Genomic DNA, 12730 nt, shown 5'->3' on the forward strand with positions numbered 1-12730 from the left:
GCTCGTCTTTACAGTACACTGACATCTCACTTCTGTCCCTTTGGGTTTGAGTATCCGGCTCGGACAACGTGAGTATGCGAGAAAGTTGGCCAGTAGCTTCCGTGGGTCGGTGGGTCTTCTTGTGGTCTTCTAGAGTTTCTCCTCCACCAGATATTCTGGCCGCCATATACATTACATACATTACATAATCTGATAATAAATAGAGGTAAAGTCACAAAAACACAAACCCAACTACGAACTATAGTGACCATGCGTCCTGAAGTCGTTTCAAAAAAGTATATCACAAATGATATCTAGGAGAAGTACAAGGTATAACAGGCTCTTGCCCATTTTCCGAAAAAGTCCAATAAAATCATATACAATTCGGAATATGCCCTTTTTGCTCCTGTTTTTATTCCTCCAACGAGTTATAAAATAATTTGCAAATGTAAAACGGCAACCTTTCACGACAATTATGTACAGAATAGTGTATACCTAGCCAAGTATAAACACTACATTTGGAATAACTATAATTTGTAACCAATGGGCATGTCTGTCGAAATTAACAAAGCGGAACAAATTCGACTGACAGTTAGAACTGCGCACAGAAGGGACCCCTGAGTGGCTGAGTGGTCTAAAGCGCTCACCGTTACGGATCACTGCCATCTCACCTCTGTCTGCGTGGGTTCGAGTCTCGGATTCGGCCAATGTGGGTATGTCAGAAAGCTTGCCAGTAGCTTCTCGTGGGTCGGTGTTTTTTCCGGGGGGTTTCCGGGTTCTTCCTCCACCATTATTACTTGCCGCCATGTATAAGCCTATCGTGTGCTGAAAAATGGCGTTAAACCCTACAACAACAACAACAACTGCGCACAGAGGTGAATGTCTTACTCAAATTACGAAGAGGACAGCTGGCAAGAATCCAGAAATAAAATACAAAAATAACTATGGATGCGGCAGTTTTATTTAGCAAAGAAATAGTTTGCGAAAATACTCCCGCTCAAGTAACCCAAGAACAAAGTTATATATTAGAGATCGTATATTATGGTCTCCCTGTTTTCAAACTGTTTCCATTCAACAAAACTCTTGGGATAAGAGAAGAATAATACTTAATCATCTGGAATTTCACCAGTTCAGATTAACATAAGTACATTTGATAAGAATAAACGTCTCCCTGGCATTGATAAGACAATGAAAACATTATCTGCTTCTTGGTGCAAGAACCATCTGACTTCATGATTACTGTAGTTAAAAGTTCAGCAACCCCAAGGTCAACGGCGGTCGCAGTGGTGATTCCACAAATAGCATAAACCATAACACGCACGCGTTTGTATTTCATGATTTAAACGACTTTCTTGGTGATTTCAACTCACAGATGTACTTCCATTTTGATTAGTTTATCGCATCGTTCCCTTTGAGTGTCCATCATATTCTGCTATTAATAATTTGAACCTCGAGTTGAACTAGCTGACCTTGTAAAGGTACAACACGCACACGTACTTCTAACCAACTACCCTCTTTTGTTTGTACAACGGCCATGCAATAGTCGTGAATAAGGATACTTTAGTCTCAATGGGACATTAGTGTTAAATTTGGGTGAATGCACTTGAGCCTCATGGGGACTTTTTAACATGGGTGGGACTATCGCGTTTCAAGGGATCGGGACTGTCTAGGACCAATATAAGCAAGTTAGCTTGAATGGGACTTTAGTGTTAAAATAGGGGTTGTACCCTGGCGACAAGGGGAATTTAACATGGGGAATTCTAACATGGGTGAAACTATAGAGCAACTAGGGAAAATGGAACACAGAGACAAGGATTAGGACTGTATAGAAACAAGGGAAACTGAAGCATAGCGACAAGGGATTGGGCATGTCTAGACTCAAGGGGAAATGAGCAAAGAAAATGTAGAGCGACAATGGATTTGGTCTGTATAGACTCAATATAGGCGATATAGTCTCACGTAGACTTGCATGTTACAAAAGTGGTCCGGCACTATAGCCTCAAGATTTATAGTCTCAAGTAGACTTCTGTGTTAAAATAAGGTCCCGGCACTTTGGACTCATAACAGGAACTTAACATGGACCAGATTTGGGCTGTCTAGACTCAAGGAGAATATAACATAGGGAATGTAGAGCAACAAGGGATTGGACCTGTCTAGGCTCAAGGGGAATTTGAGAGGGATGACGTCATGGTACTGGACGCTGGCAACAGTGTTGAAAGTGGCTGACCTAAATCGGGTGAAACAGGGACAGAGGCAAAAAAGCTATAATGCTTGGCTTGGCGGGGCGGGCCATATAACTTTATAGACATAGAATCACATACCAAACTATCAATAGTGATGAGAGTGCTAATCTAAAATACATTTTTATACAAAACACCACACCCATACTAATAAAATCCAGGTTAGTTACTTTTAATACGTTGTGAAGAAGGAAATGTGTTATCTACAAAGCTCACCATTACCTAAAATCACCTCAGCAAAAGATTTAGTGGTTCTACTCACATATTCCACATTCACACAAAACATACACATTGAGCAGGGACATGGGATTTTTGTTAAGGGAAAATGCAAACACACAAACACATACAAACGAACGCGCGCACACAAACAAAATACACATACAAACAAAACACACACTAACGAACGCGTGCATAAAAATACACATGCATACATACACACACACTTTTTGTTAAGGAACAAGATTTTTCTTAAGAGAAAAGGACAATCACATTGAGCAGGGACAATGGCTTTTTTGATAAGAGAAAATACAAACACACTGAGCAGACAAGGCTTTTTCGTTAAGGGAAAGAAACAAACACACAAACACATATAAACGTATGCGCGCACACAAACAAAATGCACATACAAAGAAAACACACACACACACACGAAGGCGTTCAAACAAAAACCCATACATATACTCACACTAGTTTTGGCTTTTAGGTAAAAGTGTTCTTTTAAGGTGTTATATAAAATTATATTTTCCGCCCGACAAGCGTTACATGTTTTTTTTTTCATCTGTAACTGTTCCGCCCGATTGAGGTCATCCATGTGCAACAATGTTGCCACTGTCCCCACCGGGCGATGTTTTTTCTTTTCTTTTTTTTTTTGGCATGAATGGTACGGGTTCTCGCCCCGCCAGGCGATGTTTGTGTTTGTTGGTCAATATCGCGCGGAAGTTGAGTCCAGACACGCCCAATCCCTTGTCGCTATATTCCATTTTCCCTTGTCGCTATACAGACCCAATCATTCTCGCAACGTTCCTTTTTCCAGTGTCGCTCTATAGTCCCATAGATAACAATTCATGTCGTCAGAAAGTAATAAAACTGTTACCCAAGACATAAGAGAGTTTGTTACACGAAACCGTTATGACATATAATTCAAATGTTTATAAATGAAACGGATTTTCTGCAATACCATTGGCTGTAAATGGTCACGTGATATTGATCTGGAATTTTTTACACATTGATACACTTTTGGACTACTTTCGGTTTTTGTACTGTTTGCAATATAAATAAATATTGCAGAGACATCATTGTGAAATGACTGTTTCATCTCTTAGATTTTTTTATTCAGCAAACAAATATAAATTATACCCTTTTTATACTTTTTCAAATATTCTTTGATTGAAATGCATAGTTTACAATTTGGCGTTCGTCCGCTACAGAGTCGCGCAAAATGGCCGATTACGGTGATTTTGCGATTTTCTGCGGAGTTTTTTTTAAACTATTAGATGATAAGGAGTTAAAAGAAATAATTGCAGCGATTGAAGAAGATGAAGATGGGTTTGACGATAATACGATGGATGTTACAAACGCTGAAAATGAAACAGAATAATAGACTGATAAATTCCCTTACTCAGCACCCCATGACCTCAATCACCCTAGCCATTCACAAGAACAACAATAATAGCGTGGGAACTGGACCATGTTTGAAGCCGCTGAGGGATATAAACCAAGATTCGACAAATTATCTGAGGAGGACTTAAAAGCTATTGAAATAAATTAATATTCAGAGGCTACGAAACGAAACAAAAAATGGGACTTTGGCGTTTTCAAATGTAATTTTTTTAATTTTATTATTTTAAATTTGTTTGCTTATTTAAACGAAAAACGTCTGTGGGTGTTGGTGGTATGGTGAATATTACCACTTACACAATAATAAAAACAAATATTTATGAGACCATTAGTCAAAGACTGAATACAGTTTTTAAATGGTAAAACTGCCAACTCCACGAATGTGATTTAACACAATTGAAAAATGTATATACTAATCAATAAAGGTAATTGTTTTGCTAATTTAAATTATTTTGGAAATGTTGTCATTAATTCCTTCCCGCACTCCAGCACTCAACTATGCAACCAAACAAAACATATGGCTGGTTTTGAGAGCAACTCAACATTTAACAACTGTACATTTAATTTCACACTAGATAACTGAAAGGGTCTTGTTAAGTATTAACGCTGATGAAAAATATACAAAATGTTATTCCTGTATAGAACATACTAAAATTAAAAAGAATGTCATTTTTTTATGAAAAGAAATGTGCTGACACCACGGGTAGCCATTGCCTAAGATGTAAAGTATGAAGTTGCAGAATAAACGTAACTGGGACAGTAGTTAAATTTCATTTGACATTAGATCACTGAACGGGTCCTCATAAGTATTAACGCTGTTGAGAATGATATAAAATGTTATTCCTGTATACAATTTATTTAATTGTTACCTTTATATTAGTAAGGGATAACACTATCTTGCTAATATTTCCATGTTGTTCATTAATAAAATCCATTATGACTTAATGTTTGATTGGAAATTTAATCTAGCACACTTGTTCATTCCATATCAGCTGTTATTATGTAAGGTCATGGACATCTGACTTAGAAGATGGGATTGACTAAAATTGAACAAGAATGCTGTAAACAAATTAATTGTGTTGAAACCATCGGTAGCCATTGCCTAATATGTAAAGTATGAAGTTTCTGAATAAACGTAAATGTGACTGTAGTTAATGTGTTCGTGTGATTCTGTACAGGTTATGTATTATGGCGCGATGTGTTATGTGATGTGATGTGATTTTGATTTTTAACGTAGCTTTAACAATTTTTCAGTCATATCACTACGATGTCTGCAATGTGGCAATTTATAGTGATGTCTAGCACTGGGGCATCATGCCGCAGACATGTAGCATGATGTCCCACCCAGTCACATTATCCTGACACCAGGCCGACCAGTCCTAACACTAACCTCTTAATGCTGAACGCCAAGCGAGGCAGCTGTTAGTACCATTTTTTAAGTCTCTGGCATGACTCGGCCGGGGATCGAACCCACGACCTTCCGCATCCGAGGCGGACGCTCTAACCACTAGGCCACCTGAGCGGTTTGGCGCGATGTAAAGCGGCGAATAAAAGGAAAGTACGCGCTACTTAAATTGGAATGCATTGTTGATGGAATAAGTGGATTTGACAAAAAAAAGGACGAATTTGGAGATATAAGGAATAAATGATCATGGTTGGGTATTTATCGATGTGTAAATTTTACCAAATCACTCACAAAGTTAACATAAAGTCCTTCATTTACACATCGATAAATACCCAACTATGATCATTTAATCCTATAACAATACACGAGTGTTTATCAAACGAAAATAAGTTATTACATATAATAAAAGAAAATATTATGTCACAAATGTTTTAGACGACATGAAAGCTATGAAATATGTAAAAGTGCATTTTTTGATTATCGATGATTTCATCTAATTTTTGTTGCAAAAGTGATTTATGCAGAGAGCAGGGAATGTTTCATGTTACATTTAGTATTGTGGACGGTGTAAATAACATGCAGCATCGACGCGGAGACGAAAATAAATAACATGTTTGTTTTCAGCGTATATTTCAGATGTACAATTGTGACTTGCTTCATTGTATGTAAGGAAAATCTTAAAATAACACTGACAATTATAAATATTCTTACAAAATACATTTTAACATTACCAGTGGTGAAACTTTGAACTTGGTTAGTCATGGCGGATGAATAGACACCGGTGAAAGTTGCAAGTCTCTTTCTGACAGTGGGATACTCATTTTCGTTAGACTGTCCATCACAACCTTTTGGAGATTGTGAGTTTGCTAATTAGCTGTGATTGTATTGCCAACCTACAACAAGGTTCACGTCACTCTTCTTTACATCGGCCACTCCAGAAGAAAGTGTAGCTGGCCCCAACTTCGGTAAATTGTTTCACTCAGGGCTGCTACTAGATGTTGAATCTGGTAAGTTCATTACCACCTACTGCTTTTCTTCTCTCCGGTCTGTCCTTTGATGCATTGTCTGTCAGCTTGCTTACTTTTCATCCATCGATGGTGAATTGCCTTACCTTCGTATTCTAGCTAGGGGTTTGACAACTAAGCTAGGTGTCCCGTAATTTGCGGTATGCTGACCCTGAGTTAAGCTGAAGCAGGCAATGCTTACGGCACCTTTTCCAGCCCCGTCTTCATGCTATGGAGGTAAGCAGCGTGATCCTAAAATTGACTGCTCAGTCACCATGAGGGCTGCTGCTTTCGCACAGTAAACTGCAGCCCAATGCCCTGTGCAGCCTGTATACTGGTCTGCGTCTACAGTTTCCAGTGTATCCACAGCTGCTGCTTTGTCACTCGCCCATTGCCACAGGACTTGAAAGAAACATCTGACAGGGGAAGGGAGTAGTGTCATGACTTGAAAGAAACATCTGACAGGGGAAGGAAGTAGTGTCATGACTTGCGCGATTTGATTTAAGCGATGATTTAAATGAATTTACGGTAAATAAAATATAACTATTAATCGAAATGTATTTTTATGTTACATAGTCATTTCATAAGCTATTATACATGGAAATAGTCTTAAAATGAATGTTAGAGCACTGCAATTCGAACTAATGCTTATATTAAATAAATGAAAAAATCCTCTGATATAACTCTTCCAAGAGCAATATTGCTACAGAGAATGTATAATTCCGCGTAGCAAACGCTTATGTACAATAGAGAAAATTGCAAAACTAGGCTTTCAGTGATATTTTCTTGACACTTCGAAATCACTTTACATTAAAAAAATCAGCAGTTAAAATTCAGGCTGATTGCAAATTAGGCCAGGCTATCCTTTCCCAGAACTCATACCTTTGTGGCATCACGTGATGTTTACTTGTACCTAAAATTACTGTTTAACCTTGAAACTCGTGAATGAATGGATATATGCGTTTGATACATGACTCATATTACAGACGAAACTGCAATCTTGTGATTTCAGCATTAACATGTCATTAACTAAATAAACTTTATGGAAGCTATTATTATTAAAATAATATACATAATAAAGATAAACACAAAAAAATAAACCTTGTGAATATTGATTACGGTTTATGGGCTAAATTTAAATCGTAATGTCAAAGAAAGAAATGCGGCTTTAACAAATGCAAGCATGCTCAACTGTTTTCGTGCAAAATTACGACTGATTTTAAACGTATCTCAGTGTTAATACGTTTTGTGTACAAGTAAGAGTACGTGTGAATATGTGTGTGTGTGTTCTATCTAGCCATTTACCTTTTCCCAGCGTACGAAATGATATTAAATAATAACATATTAGCCTCTTCATTTCTTTATCTAAAATTCAATACAGCCTTCATGCTTAGTGGATTGTAGCTGGGACCCCGTATGAATTATACCGCAATATAATCTGAGTTTGTATTTGTAAACAAACATTGCACTCCAACGTGTATTCAGATCTCAAAATGCTTGCAGATTAATAGACTAAACACCGCTCAGACACGTTAATTTCGAATTACGTAATAGACTGAACACCACTCAGACATGTTCATTTCACATTTCGTAATAGACTGGATACCCCTCATACATGTTCATTTCACATTTCGTAATAGACTGGATACCCCTCATACATGTTCATTTCACATTACGTAATAGACTTAACAACATTGATACTTGTTCATTTCACATTACGTAATACCCTGAATACCACTCAGACATGTTCATTTCACATTACGTAACAGACTGAATAACACTCAGACATGTTCATTTCACATTTCGTAATAGACTGGATACCCCTCATACATGTTCATTTCACATTACGTAATAGACTGGATACCCCTCATACATGTTCATTTCACATTTCGTAATAGACTTAACAACATTGATACATGTTCATTTCACATTTCGTAATACCCTGAATACCACTCAGACATGTTCATTTCACATTACGTAACAGACTGAATAACACTCAGACATGTTCATTTCACATTTCGTAATAGACTGGATACCCCTCATACATGTTCATTTCACATTACGTAATAGACTTAACAACATTGATACATGTTCATTTCACATTACGTAATAGACTGTACGCCACTCAGACATGTTCATTTCACATTACGTAATAGACTGTACGCCACTCAGACATGTTCATTTCACATTACGTAACAGGCTGAATAACACTCAGACATGTTCAATTTACATCACGTAACAGACTGAACGCCACTCAGACATGTTCATGTCACATTACGTAATACCCTGAATACCACTCAGACATGTTCATTTCACATTACGTAACAGACTGAATAACACTCAGACATGTTCAATTTACATCACGTAACAGACTGAACGACACCCAGACATATGCTCTTTTCACATTACGTAATAGACTGAATACCACTCAGATATGTTAATTTCGCATTATGTAATAGAGTATTACTAATACAATTTCATTTCACACTATGTAATAGACTGAGTGTCACTAAGACCTGTCCATTTCAAATTATGTAATAGACTGAGCATCAATAAGACATGTTCATCTCACATGTAATAGACCGAGTATCAGTAAGACATATTCATCTCACATTATGTAATAGACTGAGTACCACTTAGACATATTCATCTCACTTTATGTAAGAGCTCGTTCTTGTACTTTTATTTGAATTCAAGACACTGACTAGTGATAGCCGTTTTAGTAATAACGATATCTATAGTGCATAATGACGTAGATCAGGTTTATTTTAAACTTGTTGGTCGGGTGTAGATTTGGTTATTTTGCTTGACTGATGATAAGACCACACATTGAAAACACGATGAAATTCGAACTTTAGCTATTTGCAAGTGTACTAAGCACATGTATAAACAATTGCTCGCAAGGCACCTGTCATGGTCTGATACACTCATGTATGACTCACTGTACCGATTATATAAGGTAGAATGGAGTCTATAAATGGATGTTGATATGAATGAGTAAATATGGGTTAGTCTGGCCGTGTCATAATTATAACAAAAAAGTGATTTTTAAGAGAAAAAACGTTAAGAGAGCTTACCATATTTGTAAGGGAAAAAAATTGAGATCATATTTTTTATGGAATTTCAGACTTTTTAGATGCTTGACTTTAAAAAAAAAAGACTTTTTACTATAATGACCACCAGATTCTCTAGGTGCAGAACTGAAAACAAGCGTTTCAGTCAGTCACAAGTAAATCCGCAGAATGCCGCGGTACGCATCGTTTTCTGCGCATACTAATTTTCATCAAGGATGGGTCTATATTGAATAAATATGATTGATAGAAAGCATTCAGAAACTTAAAGTTTGAATTTAAAATATGTTTTTTTCATAGGTTTACAAATGTGTGAAAAAAACCTTTTGAGAACTTAACAGAAAATGTGTGTCAAACGGTTGGAAGCAAGAAAATGATGACATTGATAAACTTACAGATGTAGACAAAACCCAAGTTTAGAAAGCTATTAATTAATTTAAGAAAACGAAAATCTCAAAGAGCGTTTGACTTGCGATTTTGAGCCATTCTGTATCGTGACTTTGAAGATATTATATATCAGTGGGCATTATACGTTGACATATTTTATGTACGTCGGAAACTAAGCAATAAGTATAAGGATTTCTTCAAGAAAGTTAGTGAAATCGAGGGATCATCGAAGGATTTCGTAGCGATATGACTGAAAAATTGTTAAAGCTATATTAACAATCCTAATATCTCTCTCTCTCTCTCTCTCTCTCACACACACACACACACACACACACACACACACACACACTACTTCCTGACGTTAAAAATATGGAAAAGCGGATAGAGAAGATACTATAAATTATAAACATCTTAACAGGTCTGGCTAAATAAACTTCGATGTCTCTTGGTTACTCTTTGCAACTCCATATTGAAATGTGTTCATGTTCTTTATCAACTAAAAGAAAGTCTAATAGTAACACTATTTAAATGAAGGAAGAAAGCAAAAACGTGATCGTCATAATTATCAGGCAATAACGACTCTTCAAAGTTCTATTTTATTACATAGGATACATAGTGATCTTACGTATTCTGGGTTTTCAATTAATCTTCTCCAAGGGGGCTTTCAGAAGGGTCTGGATTGTAACATAACCTCCTATTCAATACATGAACTAGTTTGTTATGCTAATAAAATCAGAAGCATGTTGTATGCAACTTTTATTGACACAGAAAGCTTTTGACAACTTATGGCATGATAGTTTATTTTAAATTAAATCATATTGGGATCAACTCAAGAATATGGAAAGGGACAGTCAGTTTATACTCGAATATCTATAGTAGAATTATTCTGATTAAAAGAATTTCTCGAAGACTTCCTGCTTTAAAAGGAACACAGCAAGATGATGAATTATTCCGTGGCTTTACATTATATTTATGAATGAACTTCTTTATCAACGGGGGCCCCGAGTGGCCGAGTGGTCTAAAGCGCTCTTCGTTACGGATCGCTGCCATCTCACCTCTTTCTGCGTGGGTTCGAGTCTCGGATTCAGCCAATGTGGGTATGTGAGAAAGCTTGCCAGTAGCTTCTCGTGGGTCGGTGGTTCTTTCTGGGGTTTTCCCGGATTCTTCCTCCACCATTAATACTGGCCGCCATGTATAGCCTATCGTGTGCTGAAAAATGGCGTTAAACCCTATAACAACAACAACAACAACTTTATCAACGTACAAGCATGATTTTGTATTTTTGGATAATCCTTGCCGGTGTCCTGATGTAGCAGACGAAATGCTTCTTTTAAGTCTTGCAAAGTGGCGCTTTGATCAGTTAATGTTTATATGTAACGCGTACTCCATAAAATGGGAATTGGATATAATTTCAAGAAAATTCACATTGTAGTGATCAACAAAATCTCATGTGCCTACACAAGAACACTAGACAATGATTATTGCCTTCTTTTAAGTCTTTCGAAGTGGCGTTTAGATCAGTTAATGGTTACGGGTAGTCCATAAAATAGGAATTGGATTTAATTCAAAGAAAACAAACATTACAGTGTTCAACAGAGCTCGTATTATTATCAAAGAAATAGTACACAATAATTCTTGCTTTTTAAAATGTCCAAGAAACAGACACATGTATACTTGTAGTTGGTAATGCGTCTCTGTATGGCAGAATAGATACCAAACATAATGAGGCTAATGATAAACTTTTAAGTACATTATGCAGTTTTATTGATATTGGAGTAAATAATAATGTATTTAATCCACGCACGTCCAAGACTTTGCATGAAACTATTGTAATACCCCGAGGGTCGTATGGTTGTGAAACAATTAAACACAAGAGCTCGGAATATTATTGTACCAGAAGATAGGTCATTGATTTCACGCTGCCCTGATACAAAGTATCTCTAGAAATACACTCGTGTTAATTGGATGATCTTGAATGTAATTTCGTAAATAATTTAACCATACAGTGGACATCAATTTGTGTGTGTGAGAGAGAGAGAGGAGGTTAATACAGGAAAGAAATGGAGCGACTCGACTATGCATGTCGACTGCCTATAGAAAGGCATTAAGCGCCCGGTTACTCAGTGCGATATAACCAATAATGTGTTAAAAGTACCGCAGATGTTAGTATCATTTTTGTAAGTCTTTGGTATGACACGGCAGGGGATCGAACCCACGATCTTCCGTATCTGAGGCGGACGCTCTAACCACTAGGCCACATGAGCGGTCCTGTGGTCTTCACGAGTTCCTCCTCCACAAGATATTCTGACCGCCATATACACACTATCTTCTGCTAATAAATAACGTTAAATTCACAAAACTACAACCCACCTACGAACTATAGTGACCATGCGTCCTGAAGTCGTTTCAAAAAGGTATGATATCACAAATGATATCTATGAGAAATACAAAGTATAGTATAACTTACCAGGTTCTTGTCCATTTTCCGAAAAAGTCCAATGAAACCGTAGATAATTTGGAATATGTCCTTTCTGCTCCTGTTTTTACTCCTCCAACGAGATAATAAATAAGTTGCACATGTAAAACGGCAACTTTTCACGACAACTATGTCAAGAATAGTGTATACCTAGCCAAGTATAAACACTACATTTGGAATAGCTATAATTAGTAACGTATGGGCATGTCTGTCGAAATTAACAAAGCGGAACAAATTCGATTGAGAGTTAGAACTGCACACAGGTGAATGCCTTACTCATTTTACGATGTGTTGTGATGTGATTTGGATTTGCAACGTAGCTTTAACAATTTTTCAGCCATATCGCTACGATGTCTGCAATGTGGCAGTTTATAGTGATGTCTAGCGTCGGGGCATCATGCCGCAGATATGTAGCATAGCAGCAGAGAGGGTGAACAGACCACTTAAGGGAATGGTCACCCTTGTGTTTAGACCAAAAAAAATAGTGACCCTTCATAGAGGTCAATACCACGTCTACGATTATTGTTTGTCCCAAACAGAATTGTAGACGA

At 37.1% G+C, this 12730-nt stretch overlaps 1 protein-coding gene across 2 annotated transcripts in view; it reads right to left on the reverse strand.

The window, feature by feature from the left end:
* Positions 1-12730, reverse strand: part of LOC149808391 (solute carrier organic anion transporter family member 4A1-like) — a 123549-nt gene that overhangs the window by 67633 nt on the left and 43186 nt on the right. Inside the window, exon 1 of one of the 2 annotated variants that reach the window (XM_089976581.1) lies at positions 12171-12318. The exons of the other annotated variant lie outside the window; for it this stretch is intronic. Coding sequence (XP_089832707.1) covers positions 12171-12185 — 15 coding nt within the window. The 5' untranslated portion in view covers positions 12186-12318. Of the gene's footprint in view, positions 1-12170; positions 12319-12730 lie in introns of those variants that run through there. 2 annotated transcript variants of the gene reach the window in all.

The sequence above is a fragment of the Sinohyriopsis cumingii genome, chromosome 1, assembly GCF_028554795.1.
Source record: "Sinohyriopsis cumingii isolate HCF-2022 chromosome 1, ASM2855479v2, whole genome shotgun sequence".
In the NCBI taxonomy this organism is placed as follows: Eukaryota; Metazoa; Mollusca; class Bivalvia; order Unionida; family Unionidae; genus Sinohyriopsis; species Sinohyriopsis cumingii.